Here is a 19,236-nt window from a genome sequence, read left to right as displayed (position 1 = left end):
AAAAACTAGGAAAATGACCAGAAAACCTAGAATCGCAAATTTCAATAATAAAAATAGGCAGACCATACGATATGACAAGGACCAAGGTGTGTTCATGTGTAGACCCAGAAACTGACTGAGTCAAATTAAAAGAATCAGTAGTGTTTAAAAAGTCTTTGGTCAATAGATGTTTTTGGCAGCAAATATGAATGTTAAAATCCCCAAGGATTAAAAGCTTATCAAATTGGTAAAACAAAGCCTAAAAAGTCAGAATACTTGTGAATAAAAGCCTTGTTGTATTAACAAATATGTTGCTTTTAACCAAAGCATTGCTTTAATGAGCTATAAGTGGCACCTGTTTATGGAGAAAATGATAAAGATGATATGCTTTAGGAGGAAACGTGTGGAAGCATGCAGATCTTTCAGTGGAAGTGTGAAAATTGAAACAATCAGATTACATGGGCTTTTTAGTTACAGAACAAGAACATTCTGCACAACATAAGACAATTGTATTGGTTATGTTGTAGGTGTAAATATCAGATGCTAACATGTAGTTCTGACATTTTATGTTGTATAAATTAGGCTACTTGATTATTTGTTTTGTTTTGTTACTTTAAAAAGAGGTTACATGTTGCATTTTCAATGAAACATTATATTATTTTATCATTTGAATTTATAATTTTTATTATAAGGATTCTGTCTTTACAGGACAATTTTACATCAACCATTCACATAAGAAACTCCTTCTGATAAATTATATCTGTAAATATTAGTTAAGGAAAACAATTATAAAATAATAAAACTTTGAAATATTAATTATTTTTGTCATCAATAAAGGTCAATGGACAGATATAATAAATGAACGTAAGGGGCAGAATCACTTAACGATTAATGGTGTTGTCTGCCACAAATTAGGATGTACAGGGAAAGCTCTTTTTTGTGTTTGGGCTTTGAAGTCACCACCAGTCTGTGCTCTGAGAGTAGAGGCAGGAGTTATGCCCCTCAGAAGGAAGCAGCTTGTGCAACTAATAAGAAAGGAGTTTAGGAGAATATATGATATATGAGAGTGAGAGAAGTGAGTGGATTTAGATCTAGGACGCGAAAAAAGCATATGCTGTAGATTTGAACAGGGTGGATGAGTTTCAAAACATAGTAGAGTCAAAATATTAAGAATATGATTTAGTGTTTACAGATGGGTCCAAAAATGCAAAATCAGGTAGAAGTGGTGCAGGTGTAGTATTTAGGATGGAAATAGGTTTCAGAACCATTGATTATCTAAGTGGAGTTGTTTGTTATATTGATGGCATTAAGGTGGGTGAAAAGAAGTGAGTAAGAGATTATTTAATGGTAGTAAAAAGGAGTAAAAAGTCAAGGTATCACCAGGATTTGGTGTATGTGTAGAACTGATGTTAATATCTGGGAGTAATGGGAGGGAGATAGTGTTGCTGTGGGTTCCAAGACATGTAGGCATTGCAGGTAAAGAGTGGGTGGATAAGGTGCCAAAAAAGCTATTATATGTTATATTATTGTATAAGCATGGACAAAGATCCTGGTAGAGTGGCAGGAAAAGTGGGATAAAGACTGTAAAGGCAGGAAGTTGTATAAACAAAGGAGAGCGGTTGGAAAGGGAAGGAGAGGTCAAGTTGTGTTAAGTAGATTAAGAATTGGGCATACTTGTCAACAAGTGTGAAGGAAGTTGAGCCAGGGGGCGGTAGTGCACCATTTAGGATACCAGCCGACGTTAAACGTCACCGAGGAAGAAGGAACGAGCCATACATCCGCCTTTGGCACAGCATCCTTCGGTTAAGATTGGTGTTATTAGATATATAACATAACAATAACAAAAACACACTTAACAGTCAAGCAAAGTACCTTCTAAGCGAGAGAAAAACACCGGAAAATTCAACGACATTCGCTTAAGAAAGACGGTAATTAGTCATTCAGATTGAGGCTTCTTGAAAATAACGCTATGGCTAAGGTGCAAGTGTTGAATGTCGCTGTACTGGACAACCCGAGTCCGTTTGGAAATCCGTTCCAGTTTGAAATAACGTTTGAGTGCATGGAAGATTTGCCGGAAGGTGAGTATTTGTTTTCTAGTTGACGTGACGTTATGGTTATGTTGTACTAACTTTGTTTGTTGAATACCCCGCGCGTATCATCCCTGTATCATTTATGCTTTGTGCGCAGACTGCGCATAGAACTCATACGTTGCTTTGTTCGATCTTATATTACAGCTGTTAGATGTCGTTCAGTTTGAAAAGTTGCTAAAGAATTGGCGCTGGCGCGTTTGTGCAGTCGGTCCGCCCCCTTGTGCAGCTATTGGTTCATTTGCGCTTTGTCACTCTTGTAAATCTAATCCGATTGGCTGATCGCGCTGCGTTACTGTAGTAACCGGCAAACGTAGCGAGTTGCCGCGAACGTTGGGGGCACAAGAAAGCAAAAGAATACATATATTGGCTGTTTTTGTAAAGTAAAATACACATTTAGGCGGGAAAATGTGCAGTAACAGTTGTCATGATTACGCGGGTCAATGCTGTTTTGGGTTTCAGATAAAGTTGTATGATGTATTTTTTATTTCTGGTTACATAATTTAAAGAATTTGAATGGTTTGGGTAAAATATGTAATGTTTTGTGGCGATTTCAGGGGGAGAGAAAGAAAATAAACTATGTTGTTCCTGTGTTCCTCATCTCAACAAGACGAAGCTGTGGCTTTTCTAAGTATCTCCTTTCTCCTGCGTGTACTGTCAGATCTGGAGTGGAAGATTATCTATGTGGGCTCAGCTGAGAGCGAGGAATACGACCAGGTGCTGGACTCCGTACTAGTTGGGCCAGTACCAGCTGGGAGGCACATGTTTGTGTTTCAGGTGAATGAGCTATCGTGTTATGTAAATCTGCCTAGAAACAACAGATAAAGGAATTCTTGTGCAGGATCTTTATTAGTTTCTGCACTGCATCGTAGTTTCACGTGATAGGATTTCCTTCTTGTGTCTTCAGGCTGATGCTCCAAACACAGGTCTGATTCCAGAGAGTGATGCTGTAGGAGTGACTGTAGTCCTTATAACCTGCACCTACCATGGACAAGAGTTTATTCGCATTGGCTACTATGTCAACAACGAATACACTAACATTGAACTACGGGAAAACCCTCCTCTGAAACCACACTATTGTCAGGTAATGCACACAAAGATTCACACAAATCCAGATAAAATAGGTGGTGACTGTTTTTATTATAAATACAAATGTGACTAAACTACTCTCAGCAGTCGCCAATCACTGTACTTTATTATAAAACAGATGTCAGTTTTAAGCTTGATGACACTTTAAAAAGGAAGATGTTCCTTTATGATAAACATGTGCAAAGAATGTCATTTTCTTCTCACATAACATAGATTATTTTCTGCTGCCCTCTTGTGTTTTGAAATTGTCTTTACAAGCAGCAGCATCAGAGGCAAAACAAATAACAGGAATTGCCATGTTATTGTTTGTTAATAACATTATTGCGTTATTTTAGTAGTAGTAGCTATTCATGCACTCTTCAGGTGTGATTTAATCACTTTTCTCCGATATCTGCATAATTACTATCTCATTATCATGCAAAAATATGTCTGCAAAGCAATTAAATGAAACGAATACAGTAAGAAGAAAAAGTTACTAGCATGTTCTGCTTTTCTTCTTAAATTGATCATGGAATGTGATCTTGCACACTTGCACCCATTACACGTACTAAGTTTTGTGTAATGAACTAGAGAAACAATGACAGATATATGAGCCAAAGAATGTGCAGGTCTAATGCCAAATGGTTAAATTAGATGTTTAACCACTGTGCTCATTACTTTCTTCACAATGTGTTTTTCTTTCTTTCAGCTTCAAAGGAATATTTTAGCCTCTAACCCCCGTGTCACCCGCTTCCATATTAATTGGGAGGGCTTGGCAGAGAAGATGGAGGACTGCGAGAACATTGACCCATCCCCAAACATTGGCAGCATGCTGCCTCCACTCTCTATACCAGGAAAGATGCCACCTCTTGGTTCCATCCCAGACAACTCCATGGACTGCATGTAAGAATCACCAGATTGCCCCACTGGACAGAAGCCCCTTTTTATCTGTACGCCGACTCACATCTTAACCTCGCATTTGGATAACAAGGTCTTGGAAATAACAATATGTGTATATTGACTGGACATTAGGAGGATGTCTGGACATGCCAACAGGAACACTTTTATACGACTTACAAAATGGGATGAAGCTGAAATGTTTAACAGTGTTTTGCTCCACTGAGCTTTGTTTCACTTCGTACAGCTCTACATGACCAACACCTGCTTTGCTTTACTGTATTTTTGTCTTTAGTTAGGTCAATACTGAGCCAGAGAAATTGTGATTGTCATCAGAGTGAAACAATCAAAGCACAGTATTTTAATGTTCATAAAGTCCTGGCAGTTACAAGTCATATTGGTGCAGTATGTTTGGAGTTCAGATTGGGCTTTTTATCTTGTTAGCCTATTATGAGAAGTAGTAGTAGGCGATAAGAGCCTTCAGTTATCCACTAAATGTGCTTGTTTTAAACAGGCCAATGTTCAGATATATTAAAAAGAACATAAAAGCACAATGTGTCTGTAAAATTGCAGAAGTAGGTACAGATGCCCTATTGCAGTTGAGAGTTTACAGAGCGCTTATTCCTTCTTTAGTGGGAAGCCATATATTTCATTTATACTTGCTTTATATTATCCTCCTATTTGTAACAGTTAATAAAATGTGTTTTATGTTTTGCATTTTTTAGTAACCATTTAGCTGCTTTTTGCCTAGACTAGTGAGGAGACCTGCACCAGCCGTGAGACTCAGCACGTGTTTGCGTGTCCATGCGCGTGTTTGCATCAGTCTGCTTTCTTTCTCCTTCCCTCTGCCCTCCCCAGATTTCATTCATAAAATGCGGCAGCATCACTTCTGCATTTTCACTCTACCCTCATGTTGCTAGGCAACTGCAGCACAAAAGAGAGGGTGGGCTGTCTGCTTTCACCCATTTTTTCCTTTCGATAGGGACAGACTCCTCTCTCGATCCATCTGTTGCCTCGGTTTGCTGTTAAGCAACACTCTATGAATAGTAGAAACCAGGCTCTGGTCCTGGTAACTTGCAAAATGGTTGACAACCAGTTCACACGTGGCATCACTTGCTCTGTAATTACTGCCCATGATATCGCTCAAACAATATTGACACAGTTGTCGATTCCGAAGTCTCAAGTGTGTGCTTCAGATCCGTTTTGGTTGGACAGAGTGACGAGATAGATGTGTCAGTGCCACGTTTCAGGCAAGCAGTGCAGACATTGCTTAGAACCTCTGTGGTAACCTTCAGAACTCACTGACGTGCCACATAATGAGGTAGGGCTTCAGCTGTAGCAATGTGTGCAGTAGTAGTTTTAGACAGAAAATCATGTTGATGTAGAGACCAGATTTGACGTATTGGACTTAGCCATGCCCTATTTGTTGCATTTTACATTTACACAAGCTTGGATCATAATTAACATTAGATATTCATATGCAAATCGATTTGATATTGTGCCCTTTGAGGATGATGATAATTAGGGGCCTTGGGCGTTTGCTCTGTAGGTAATCCAGTTCTAGGGAGAGGGTGACAGATGCAGCTGGACGATTACAGACGTGTGTTGTTTCAAAAGACGAGCCTTTATTTCCTGTGATTGAGCCATTTACCGACAGAAACACTCTTTCCTCCGTTCATGGATGTCTGCGAGCTTTTTAGAAGCCATGCCAGCCAGATCGCGATGCGCGTGCTCCAAATTCTGACCAACATTTCTAAAAATAGCTCACAGTTGACGTCACTTAGCCAAACGTGTATCAGTCGTTTGGCGGCGGAGAGGGAGTGGTGAAGAATCGAGGAGAGGGAATTTTTCGGAGGGGGGGGGGCAATCCTGTCACCCGCTGTTGACAACCAATAAGCATCCCCGCATCCGCAACGATTCCCACGGTTCGGCCACGCCAAACCAATAGATGCACGAACCCAGGGAAAGTGGGCGCGTCGCGTCCGTCGTTGAGAGGAAAATAATCGGTGACGCTCCCCGTGCTTATTTTTTGTAGGGCGGCGGGACGATACCGTTGTTGATGGATTGCAACCGACCAATCAGGGCAGTCGATGTGAGAGCGCTGCAGGGAGTCGACCAATCTGTGGCCGAGTAGCACGTTGTCAATCATCGCTGCTTTTGGCAAGTGGGCGGGACGCTCGCGCGGCTGTAGTTCCGTCATCCTGCTCGTCTCCGAGGCTACGGGGGGCCAATGTTGATTTGGATGAATTCCCGTCGCTGTCGGACCCCGCCGAGGTTTTATTTTCATAAAAGCTGGGTGCTTTAGCTATACGTGACAGGCTTTCGAGCATTAACAGTGCGAAGCCGCCGTCGCTGTTGCTGTTTTTTTGGGCTGGGGGAGAGGTGGGGAGCCGGGGGGCCTCGCTCGCTCGCTCGCTCGCTCGCGGGGGCTGCAAGAGGGACGGAGGACTGGATGCTCCGTGTTCAGGCCGACTGCGCCGAGCTTGGCCTAACGGTCCAGCGAAGCCCCGACCACCGAGGTACCACAGCGACAGCTCCCCGTGGATTTAAGCTCGATTACTGTCACCGGCTGTCGATGACCGTGCAGTGAGTGAGCTAGCCTGTCCGGCCGTGGCACCGCATCAGCAGCTGCCGCGGCATTAACGTTCAACACCTCGGAGTTAACGTGTGGCACAACTGGATTTGGGAGGCGCCGCTCAGCCCTTATCGAGTGGAGACCGGCTCGAGGAGGCTGCGGGGCGGCCGAAAGCCACGGATCGCCCGTTGACTGGTTGTCATCATGGGCAACGCGCCCACGGCAAGAAAGGGCAGCGAGATGGAAAGCGGTGGGTACCGTCGCCAGCAGCGTTAGCGATCACTGAGCAGCACCTGATGTACAGCCGCGTGAAATGACGAGGGATGGTGCTCTACAGCGGGACGAGTTATCTTACATAATGTGCCGTACACTGCTGATTACAGGCCTATTCCTGCCTTACACTTCATTAAGATCCACTAGTGGGATCACAACAAATGGGTGCAAACGATTGAGCTCGTCTCACGCGCGCTCCCTTATTGCATACATTCAAATGCATCAGCAGCATGTAAAAATAGATGTATTCAAATCAGCTGCTGAGTTTTGAACATCTGATGTTCGTGGATGGTGAAGCAGGAAGAGGTGCTTTTTTCATAGCCAACTCAGTACGAGCTGCAAAACAGCCAACGCCAAGTGTAAGCTGTAATTATCTTGGCATCTTCACTGTACTGAGTTATTGGCAGGATTTCAACTATGTGTGTGTCAAAAAACACTCCAGGCCTGTTGCTCGACTCCCTTGGAAGGCAATACTACAGAAAAGGTGTGGGTGAGCTGTACGTGATCTTTGTAGGCACTGTTTTGTTTGGTGGACCCATAAAGGCCTGGCCATTTGGGCCGGTCCGAGTCTGTCTGCTGTATAGTGTAAGTATAGTGTACCCTCATACAAAGGCATGAGATATTAATGTGCCTGAACCTTCTAGATGTTGACTGACTGGAACGGATACCAGACATAATACTGTTTGATTCCATGCTGCCATCACTCCATTGAGTATGCACATGAGCAAGACATTTACAAGAAGAACTGTGTGAGGTCTTGTTTGGGTAGTTCTGCGTTTGTGATCCTACATCATAGAACCACTTGGTACTGTAGCATGAGCCTTTTGACTGTTGGAGTAAATATTAATATCCAAAGCTAACTGTTAACTTGTATATGATATATGAGTATGATTGGAGTGATTGAATTAATTTCTCTGTAGTAAATAAGTGATTAAATATTCTACATGCATGTGGCTGATTGACAGAAAATCTTAACTTTTAGCCTCTAAATTTAGTCAAGGGTAAAAAAACACAAACAAAAAATGAATAGCATCTGTCACTAGACTGGCTGCCCGTTAAATGCCTTTTTTTTCTAGGTCAGCTTCCCAATTTGATTCAAGGCTCAAGATTCACTGTGTTAGTATTCCTGTCCAGTAGAGCTATGACATTTTATAAGGTTTCGCACTATAACGTGGCCTTCTTACAGGTACCTACAAATACAGAATGAGCTTGAAGAATAGTTAGCTCTGTATAACCAACGCTTTGTTTGTACATATTTTATCAGTAGTTTAGCATCAAACCAGATGTGAAATTGAATTTGTGTCAACATTATAAACATGCATCAAATTTGCAGACATTACAACAGCAGGGTCACAGCTGTAGCCCTTTAAGGTTTGGAAAGTTGTGTGTACTAGGCCAGTTGTACTGGCATATTTTATTTATTTAAGTTCTACACCAGTGCCATCAAATATATCACTCTTTCTGTCAGATGAGCAGTAGCTGGACAAACTAAGCTGAGAGCAACATTTTAGATAGAAGATAGTTTGTACAACAGCTCAGCAGATATAAATAGAAACAGATTCATGTCTGATTTCAATACATTTCTTTGAACTCCTATAGAGCTTGAGAAGACTAAAGCCATAAATCACGATGACAATTGGATTCAGTCAATTATTAAAGAAACTGCTTCAATTTCACTAAACATAGCAGAGAAAAATGGATTAGAGCAGTGATCAAACATTCAAAAACCTGTGCTAGAAAGAGGAGTGTGAAACATTTGGGGTAAATAGGTTTTTTAATGTCTGTATTTCTTTTCCGTTTCTTTTGTATTTTTTTCATTTTTGCTCTTTACACACATCACTAAAGCTTTTGCTTGATTTGTCTTCCACAGTAAAGGAATTCCTTGCTAAAGCCAAAGAGGACTTCCTCAAGAAGTGGGAGAATCCTGCACAGGTTAGTGAGATATCATATTGTATGTGTGTGAATATAAGGCTCTCACATTCGTACATGCAATAGCTAGCACAAATACAGTTCAAATAATCAGATTTAAAAATGTTTATTATTATTATAGAGTAACATGCACACTGTTCCTCTTCAGCTTGGAATTATGTAATAAACCAAGTACTTACTGAATGTTTTATAATGCATTTTAGTTTTGTTGTTTTTTTCTTTGTAGTGTTTTTGAGTAATGTAACAAATTGCCACCAAACATTAAGTTTTGAATTTTTTTGCTGCAAAGAACATTAAGGGTTACATGATTTTGAACATTTTCCTGTATCATAAGACATGGTACAGTACATTTTCCTAGCTCAATGCATTGCTCATCAATATTAATATTCATGAGAAAACTGAGCTGACGTTACTTGTGAAAAAACTGATGATGACTTCACTTTGTGTAAGTTTTACAGGCTTACTGTAGCTAAAATATAAGTCTATTTAGTGTTGTGTATCATATAAGCACAATATCCACAGATACTGTGTACAGTATGTATGTATTGAAGAAAACACATATACATTATACATAAATGTTATCAAGTGTTTAGAATAAAATGCATGATAATAATGTAGGAGACATTTAGAAAATAGAATTAACCTCCTATACCACAACCTCCACTCTCTTGTTTTAACAAAAGCCTACTAACCATTTTTGTTTTGTTCAGAACACTGCTTGCCTGGAGCAGTTTGAGAGGTTGAAAACCCTGGGCACGGGTTCATTTGGCCGTGTTATGCTGGTGAGGCACAGAGAAACCGGACAGCATTACGCCATGAAGATTCTGAACAAGCAGAAGGTTAGTCAAGTTCAGGAGGACCACAGTGGATGGACAGGAGGGCTTAAATGTAAATCTTTTACAGAAACATGTCATTATGAGAAGATTTGGAGATTTTTTTTCTGCTGCTCAAAATACAGACAGATAAATACTTTCTTTGGAATTGTTTGGGACAGAACCAAGGTTGTGTTTATGCAGATCTGATAAGATGAAATACAGTAAATTAGTATCTAACTTAGAATAATGTATCTGCTCTAATGCAAGTTGATGAAAGTTTTGTGTCACCTACAAGAATAATGGGCTATGAAATTAAAGAAAACATCAGAAATGACATATTTTCAAAGAAATTCAGTATAGAATTTGAGAATAAAGCTATATATATATATGGATATACTTCCTTCATCACACTCTCCTTTGGTTTGTATTGAGATTCAAACAGCTTTTTTTGCCCACCCTAATCTTTAATGTGCTTTCTCTTCCCTGTTCATGTTGACATTGGTCTTTTGTGGACACTATCACTGATCATGTCAGATGACAATGCTCCAGATCCTCTGCACTAAACTAAAGAAAATGTTTTGTTGCTTCTTTATTTAGCACAACAATTTCAAGCATTGGTAAGAAAAGGGAATCATTCTCTTGATAAACACATCCAATAAACATTATATAGAGAAAATCAGGTTCTTAGCAACTAGCAAATTTGAGAGAAAAAAATGCATGCATCTCCTGTAGCTGGGGATTGGACCTTCCTAAAGTATACAGCATCTATGAGGACATGTTGGTACTGTATGATCCAACTTGAAAACATCTTTCCAACAGAGTTTGCTAGAGGAAGTGTCAAGAACTTTTTTAGCCTGGACATCTTACCACTATAAAAGAAGAAAACTAATTTAATTAATTAATTTTCCTTAATCCATATATCAGTATTGTCAGCTGAGCCTCAGTAGAAGCCGTGATGCAACAGGTCCTTAACACTGAACATCAAAGTAAAGCTACCACAAAATGGCTTTAGAGACACACAGCACAGAAGCTTGCAGCGGTAGCTGGGCTGTAGCAGCGAGCCCCACATGAATGTAACTTTGGACAAAATCCAAAATTAGACATCAAATCACCGGCTTTCATAAATGGAGGCACCCAAGAAAATCTAAGCAAAGTTTTATAGCCTGATGTGACATGAGGTGATTCCAAAGTCACACTCCTGATAGGCTTTCCACTTCTCCACCATTACCTGTATGTTTAATGAAGATATGATATGTTGATAATTATAACTGTTGTGATGCAATCACATATCTTGACCATTTTCTTACAGCGCTAAACAGTTTACTCCCCATTTATTTCTGTAGTACTGTATATATAATTCCTTTTAATTCCAGTTGAAAGCAGAACAGAGAGATGAGCTGAAACACACTCAATGTCTTTGCTGCTCCGTCCTCGTAGGGGTTATGTTGGAGCCTATCCCAGCATGCAGTCGGACAGGAAGCAGGGTTCACCCTGGCATGTTGCCAGTCCATCCCAGGGCCACATACTGTATATACACAGACAATCTCTCACTCTCATATTCACACCTGGGGACAATATAGACCTCCTACTCAACCTAGTTGCGTGTTTTTGGACTGTGGGACACAGGGAGAACATGCAAATACCTCACAGAAAGACACATTAGGAACCATGGAACTGAATCCAGTACCTTGTGCTGTGCGCTAACCACTGCACCAGTGTGCTGCCCTGAGCTGAAAGATTCAATAAAAATAATTTGGTCTTATGACATCTACATATTTTCTGAATTTGAGCCATATTTAAACTTGAATTATTTTTTCTAATCCTATTTTACTGTACAGCTTTGTCTTCTTCGTTGTTTTTGTTTTGTACCCTGTCCAAATTAACATGACGAACTCTAACTTTCAACTTCATCCTGTAGCACAGTTTTGCAGAGATGTGTTTCTTTCACCAGTATTTCTTGTCTTGCTTTAGATAAAACGGACACGGGGACCATTAATGTATGATGAAGAACTCCTGCCTCGATAAAACAAATGAATCTCTTGACCACATTCTTTTCACTTTTTTAGGTGGTGAAGCTCAAGCAGATAGAGCACACTCTAAATGAAAAGAGGATTCTTCAGGCCGTCAGCTTTCCTTTTCTGGTGCGGTTAGAATACTCATTCAAGGTATGCACAGTCTGAGGTAGTGTGTATGTTCAGGCCTGTTTGTCATCGGGTTCTGATGATAAGAGACTAAAAAGATTCTTCCTCATTCATTTCTCCCACTACCTTCTAAATTGGTGTTGAATATTAAGATATTAAGGAGAATGTAAATGAGGTCAATTGAAATGCTATCACATCAAACAGGCTGTTAAATATAAATTTTCATTATAAGTATGTTAAAATTTGTACTATATAGTGACAATAGCAACTGCTGGCTCATAATACTTTGTGGACTATCTGTCATGATAGTATGTCATGTCCTAATCTTTGTTTTCCATATTCATTTGAGCTATAGCACATATTCTGTGTTGATGAAGTCCAAAGGATGATTGCATTAGCTTAAAAAACATACCATAATATCTGCCACAAATATGTGACTTTGCTTATCATTAAAATGAAGTTCAACATCAACACTTACATGTAAGTCTCACAGTCGATGGCTGGTTGTAGCCATCCAGACTAAACCAGCTGATGGCTATACTCCAGTTAAGGCTTTATTCAGGTTAAGCTGTTTAGATGCCCTGGGACTAAATATCCTCGATGCCTCAAATAAACCAATTAGCAGCATTTTCCTATCCACGTGTGTTGTTCGGCACACACAACAGTGAAAACAACAGGAACACACTGACCAGCGCAAACCAGTAGCTTGGTTAGACATGCCCAACAGCAAATAAAGGTTTTGCTATTAAATTTTAATAAATGCGATTTTCAAAAGCTCTGGAAACGTCACCTAAGTCAATGCATTGTAAACACAGTTACGATCTATGATTTATTTCTGTGCAGAGAACCCTATGGTGTCCAGTTAGACACAGTAATGATGATAACATCCAGTTTGTTTGTGCGTGTATACATGACTGAGTGTCTCAAACATGTCTTTACCAGGACAACACTAACCTCTACATGGTGATGGAATATGTACCAGGTGGAGAGATGTTTTCCCATCTACGGAGAATTGGCAGATTTAGGTTGGTGTCTGTGTGTCACGTACTCTACAGTTTATTGTCCCGAAGCACTGGAGATGCATACAGATATAAATTTTAATTGTAAACTGCATTATCAGCGTCTTCTGTTTTATTTTTTTCCTGAATTTAGGTTATTCACTCTCTCTCTGTCGTTCTGTGATTGTGCATTTGAACAGTGAGCCTCATGCTCGGTTCTACGCTGCTCAGATAGTTCTGACCTTTGAGTACCTGCACGCTTTGGACCTGATCTACAGAGACTTGAAGCCTGAAAACCTGCTGATAGACCAACAGGGCTACATACAGGTAGTTACCTCTAAGCGTTCTCCTCTCACCGTGAGCTCCTCGCTATACCAGAGTATGTGGAGGTAAATATGAGGCCAACCTTCTCGCATATAAAGCTGGGTTGAAATTGGGTCAATCTATAAGAGGATTTTTGAAAAACAGTGTATAAAAAGCAAGGTTTTGTCATCTCCAGCTTTCAACCCATATGTAATGCTGTGACAATTTTCTTTTTCCATCTCTGTCTATTGCAAATATGTTTGGGCCCAGAAAAGGCAGCAGAGCCTCTGGTTACTTTTTCCTTTTAAGTTGAGTTTAAACAACTATTTGTGGATGCAACGAACAACTACGCTCACGTTGAGGTTGTGTTTGTTTGTGTTGCAGTGCCTGATGACGGCTAAAAGAACGCAGCCACTTAACTGCTGATTTGAGACCTTGTAATCCCCAAATGCCTTATTCCTCTAAAGTCGCTGAATTATTTACTCATGCACTCTGTCACTAATTGGTGAACCTTGCTTCATCCTTGCCATTTTGATAATCAGCCTAACTGGGATATTCATTTTAAAATCCAGTAATTACACATTTGTTTGCAGAATTACACAGAATTATTGCTTCTTTGGACATCATATGAAATGGCACTGCATTGTGCTTTTATTTTTATTCTAAACAGCAACCCAACCTGAAGTAGCAGCTGTTAATAAAGTGTGCTGAACATTTTAGCACTGACATTTAGGGCATGGTGATATTAGTCTTGTTTTTCTTTTTAATAACCCAAGTTCACCTATGGTTAATAAAACCTCCGACTGAAATGAGAGAACCCCAGTGTAAGGAGGGAGGTTTAATCCAATAACATGGCAGATAATCACACATTCACATCATTTATTAAAATGAATATTGTTCAATACAGTCTTCACCAAGATACATAAAAAGATGTGTAACACTTATGAGAATATGATAATCTGAAAGACAGGGTTGCTGTATACTGAAAGACTATAATAGACAGTATAGGCCCCAGTGTAAATATGGCTGTAGTGTGTACATCCCTGTATTGGCTAAAGTTGGCTTGTAGCACAGATTATGCTGCCCTCTAGGGGCGAACTGTGAATAACAGCTGTTGGGAAATGCCTTTGCTTTCTGGTAATCAGACTCTCACCTTTCTTGTGTTACACTCAGTTACACTCTTTTTCCCTTGTGTGTAGTAGTTTGTTGTTCTTATTGTCTTCATTGTATTCCTGTGCCAGGTGACAGATTTTGGCTTTGCCAAACGTGTGAAAGGCCGGACCTGGACACTGTGTGGCACGCCAGAATATCTGGCCCCGGAAATCATCCTCAGCAAGGTGAGGATCTACGGTTTCCTTCTCAGTTTCCTCTGTGTTACATCTTAACAGCTTTTTATTTACAAGTCCGCTGTGCAGCAGTAGAAAATAAAAATGAGACATTATAGGTCAATATATTCTATAAATGTACTTTCAATATATTTTATATATTCTAATCTATATTCTTGGCACTGCTTACTTGAGTCTTCAAAGCACCTTCCAGCACTTGCAGTGACACCAGCTTCGCTATTAATTTAAGAAATGTGACTAGAAACTAGTGGCACGCACCTATAAAGCAATTACTGACAGTGTCAGGTTTTAGTGTAAAATGCTTTGTCAATGTTTCACAGCCTTCATTGATTTAATCTTAGACATCTTGGTTTGATTTCCATCCTCAATATGACGTTTTATTTATGTTTCACCACCTGTAAGGTCTCATATCCATTGAACACTGTCTAAGTAATAATTCTGCTAAATTCCAGAAGAACAAATTAGTACAATTTTAACATCTCCTGATATAGTCTTGTTTTTTTTTGTTTGTTTTTTTCTCCTCCGTCACCCAAAAGGGATACAACAAGGCTGTAGACTGGTGGGCATTGGGCGTCCTGGTTTATGAGATGGCGGCAGGTTACCCCCCTTTCTTTGCCGACCAGCCCATTCAAATCTATGAAAAGATTGTATCAGGAAAGGTGAGTCTGAGTTCCACATGTGAATCTCTTCTAATATTCAGAATAGTTTTTATCCTTTGCCTTGTACCTTGTGAAAAACATTAATATGACTACATGCAGTTTTATTTTATTTTTTATGTTATCATATCATTTGAGTAGAAAATGCAGTAGTGGCTATTAATGTTAAAATGTATAAATGTAATGTAAAATGTATGAATCAATCAATCAATTTTAAATAAATGCACTGTATGTCTAAACTACTAAAACAGCCCAGTTTAATCTTGTGCTGTTCCATTACACAATGCTACAGCTGTCTTACAGTATAGCAGATTTATTTCCTAAACTTTTAGAACCTATAGATTCTTGGCAATGTTATTTATCTGTGTCGGAAAATGAACATTAATATTTTTTTATTCTCTCTCTATATTCTTCATCTGTGTTTGAATTAATAGTTAATAATTAATTTTAATTCTATGCAAATGAACATTTAAGCTATAATTCATGATTGTCTATACATAATTCATGTCTGTATTTCAACCAAGTCTTGAGTTGTCTAAATCGACTACACTTTGTTGTATTACTTTTGACGTCTTTATGGATTTGTAATTATGTAGCTGGTCTTGACCACATCATCTACTTTGCTTCTACCTCAGGTGCGTTTCCCATCTCACTTCAGCTCAGACCTGAAGGACCTCCTGAGGAACCTGCTACAGGTGAAAATATATTACTTAACCATAACACACTTTCATTAGTTTTGCTGTTTGTATATTATCTTACTGTATTTCCTTAAAATGCAACGGTGAGGTCAAGATCTTGTTTTTTTTCACCAGGTGGATCTAACAAAACGTTACGGGAACCTCAAAAACGGTGTCAATGACATCAAGGGACACAAGTGGTTTGCAACCACCGACTGGATTGCCATCTATCAGAAAAAGGTACTTTGGTTTACTGTGTGTATACTAAATACATGTGTAGCCACCCTGTGGTTTTGTTTGCCTCTGAACTGGTGCTTTTAATTATGCTCAGGTGGAAGCTCCGTTTGTCCCCAAGTTCAAGGGACCAGGCGACACCAGCAACTTTGATGACTATGAGGAGGAGGAGATCCGCGTCTCCTTCACTGAGAAATGTGCCAAGGAGTTTGCTGAGTTCTAGAGTTAGAGTGCGACAGAGGAAGAAAGGAGGATGTAGGGAGAGTCAAAGGTAGGCTGGTCAAGTGGGAGCCATCAGGAGAGAGTACTGTCTCCTGCCCAATCACAAGCACCAGCTACAAAAAGAAGTAAAATGGGATAGAGAGCAAGGAGACTGAAAACCAGCAGTGTTGCCTTTTCTGTTGCTTTTTATTTATAATTCTGTTTTATTTATGGATCCCTTTATTATGAAGGTGTGTTTCAGATTCATGGGTCTTGGAACCCCCATTATTTAGTGTTGCCTCTACACATTTCACCCAGATTCTTCCTCTTACATTTATTGTTGTATTCATGTTTTACTCACTTTTGCGCCACATTTTAGAGAAATTATTTGGTCTGTTCCAATTCTACAGCAGCCTGATAGTCGTTACCACGAATCTTGTACACCTTATAGGCTCGGTCTGCAGCCGTTTCTTACATTTAAACTGATTATTGACTAACTCACTCGGTCCCTGAGTAGATTAAACTTTTGAATAAATAACACAAAAGCACTTTCAGCATACGTAACGTTATGTTTGCAGGTTTGTCTTAATTTGTTTCTTAAATATATAAACCTGGACCGCCTCATATCACACGTCACTAGCATGATGAGCTAAAAGGAGAAAAACTGTTGCATTAAATTCCAGTCTGCAACAGGGGATGCCTAAAGGGGCAAAAACATCTATTACGTTTACTGTGTAGCTCCATCTACACTTCCCATGATTGTTGCATATCCAGGCTTTGTGCATATCTGCACCGCTCACTTTTTACATGTTATTAGATACTGTGGCTCTGGTGATGTCATTTCATGCTAATAAATGAGGCTAAAGGAACAGGAATATCTCAGTTTAATGGTGTTGTAAAGGAACACCCACATATTGGTATCTCAGGTTTGAACATATCACTTACTAGATGAAGCATTAGGGTCAGTAGGTAAAGACAATGTGAGGAACTTGTTTAAGATATAGAGTAGATTTGGAAATTTAAGATTTTGGTTTTTAAGATGAACATAAGGGAACATTAAAAGATTTGGTTAGCGTCTTCCGCAGCTTCCCCTTCCACAAGATTTGGTTTTGCTGTTGGGTCCTACAAGCACCTGCTGTCTCTCCTTAGACCTCACTAGTTAAATTCAATTTGCATGTTGAATCAAACATCTTGGCCATTGTTACACTCCACGGGAAAGAGGCCGTCAGGGCCAGATTGTCATCGCTTACAGCCTGGATAGTCGACCTTGGCTTTACTGTCTACAGAAATACATTCATATTCTTCTTCCCACCTCTTCGACCTCACAACCTTTATTATTTGCAAAGTTGGACCAAAGTCCAAGTGATAGTCTTACATGCCACAACGACTCTTCATATCTGTGTTTGAAACATGTTTGTTGTGTTTGTTTTTCATGTGGTGGTAATGAAAAAAAGGACTGACACATCTGAACAAGTCAGGAATAAACAGAGCACCTGGAGCTGAACTGAGCTAGTGTTGAGAAAAGACAAAAATGTTGTCAGTGCATGGTACAAAACTTGACTCTTTGAGGTGTATGACACAAAATACTTCAGGTGTTGAAGGCCTCCTTAGCTCCTGAGCTTCGACGGCAGAGTATGTAAACAGTGGCCAAAGTGGTGGTCCTTGTAGAATATGTTCTTTAAAATAAAGTAAAACCAAGTGACACTAGTGTCTGTTTCAAACGTTTAAATGCCTTCTTTTTAGCTGTATCCTATTGTGCCACCATAATGAAGATATTTTAATTTGGTTCATACTGTTCAAATGTGGTGTTTCTGTCATCATTTCAGACTTATTTTACATGCCGAGTGAAAAATAGAAATGGGAAAACAAAATAAATGATCTACCCCTGATTATTTTGCAATCCAATAAATTCAATACCTATGACTTATGCTAACAGACAAAAGGGTCCTCGCTGAGACACTGTTCCTCCACCGAAATATTATGCGGTATTCATGGCCTCTGATTCACTCGAAACATCATGTGAGTTAATGGTGACCCTAAATAGACACTGCAGTGATTTAGGTCTTCACTTACTCTGAAACACTCCAGCAACAGAAGCTCCAGCATCCAAACAATTAGTAAACATGTAAAGTAATACAGGGGAACATGTAAGTCGTGTCTGGCATTTTCCTAAAGGTACAATTAATCAAATGAGTCTTTTTGGGCCCCTGAAGACCTGGGGCCCAGACAGTGGCGTAAATCTCCTGGTCTGACTCCGCTTCTTTTTATATTCATTTCTCAACTACAGAGCATATGTCTTTTGCTTCCTTTTCATACAGGGCTGAAATACTCATTTAGACAAACAGCCAATGAACCCAAAAGCATACTTGCAGACATTTGGCCACCAAAGCTGCCCAACATGTGGTCATGAACTGACTTGTTGGTTGTTTTGGTCTATTATTATTATTATTATTATTATTATTATTATTATTATTATTATTATTATTATTATTATTATTATTATTATTTCATCTGTGTAAACAACTTGTTGAGACTTCACATTTGCTGTATTTCCTCCATATCAAGTTTAATGTTGGCTATATCATCATGGACAAAATGTTTTAAGTTATGATCCAACATCATCTGTGTCTCCTCCATGTTTTGCAGTGATCCAATCGACGCAGGCACAATGCTGGTACATACTGTCGCACTTTTTAGGGAAATGAGACCCCGATGTAAACCATGTTAACCCCCGCCCCACGTACTCATACAGTCATACACACACTGCAAAAGGAAGTGTCTAAAGTCACGGGAACAGTGACACGAGATACAAAGTGTAATATTTTGCAACATGAGTATCATTCCAATAAAGTTTTATTGTAAAATTCTACTGAATGTGTCTGCTTCCTGGATGAGTTGTATCTGATGGTTCAGCAGCCACAGAAGTGAAGCCTGAGATGTTTGAAACGTACGCGCAGCCCAGAGGTCAAACATCCATCACTGCCGCTTGATGCGGAATGAGCCCGTCCTCCGCCCATCTGTTGACCGCCCAGCTCACTTACATTCGACACAACGCTT

At 39.6% G+C, this 19,236-nt stretch overlaps 2 protein-coding genes across 3 annotated transcripts; both read left to right on the top strand.

The window, feature by feature from the left end:
• The first annotated feature begins 1,736 nt into the window (after positions 1-1,736).
• asf1bb (anti-silencing function 1Bb histone chaperone) lies at positions 1,737-4,748 on the top strand. Its single transcript, XM_029144299.3, has 4 exons — positions 1,737-2,057; positions 2,728-2,843; positions 2,974-3,150; positions 3,844-4,748. Exons 1-4 carry the CDS (start codon positions 1,949-1,951, stop codon positions 4,039-4,041), a joined length of 600 nt encoding a protein of 199 aa, XP_029000132.1. The 5' UTR covers positions 1,737-1,948; the 3' UTR covers positions 4,042-4,748.
• Positions 4,749-6,201: 1,453 nt separating this feature from the next.
• prkacab (protein kinase, cAMP-dependent, catalytic, alpha, genome duplicate b) lies at positions 6,202-19,048 on the top strand. Of its 2 annotated transcripts, XM_055511661.1 has the most exons (12): positions 6,202-6,856; positions 8,750-8,811; positions 9,519-9,647; positions 11,690-11,788; positions 12,707-12,789; positions 12,963-13,089; positions 14,307-14,402; positions 14,948-15,070; positions 15,703-15,762; positions 15,880-15,984; positions 16,076-16,249; positions 18,826-19,048. In XM_055511661.1, exons 1-11 carry the CDS (start codon positions 6,811-6,813, stop codon positions 16,199-16,201), a joined length of 1,056 nt encoding a protein of 351 aa, XP_055367636.1. In that variant the 5' UTR covers positions 6,202-6,810; the 3' UTR covers positions 16,202-16,249; positions 18,826-19,048. The 2 variants fall into 2 exon arrangements, with proteins under 2 accessions (XP_055367636.1, XP_028999449.1); XM_029143616.3 differs by having other exon boundaries at positions 16,076-19,048.
• The last annotated feature ends 188 nt before the right edge of the window (positions 19,049-19,236 follow it).

Source organism: Betta splendens, chromosome 1, assembly GCF_900634795.4.
Source record: "Betta splendens chromosome 1, fBetSpl5.4, whole genome shotgun sequence".
Classification (NCBI taxonomy): Eukaryota; Metazoa; Chordata; class Actinopteri; order Anabantiformes; family Osphronemidae; genus Betta; species Betta splendens.
The sequence above is the reverse complement of the archived record's forward strand: the minus strand, read 5'-3'. Positions and strand labels throughout refer to the sequence as shown.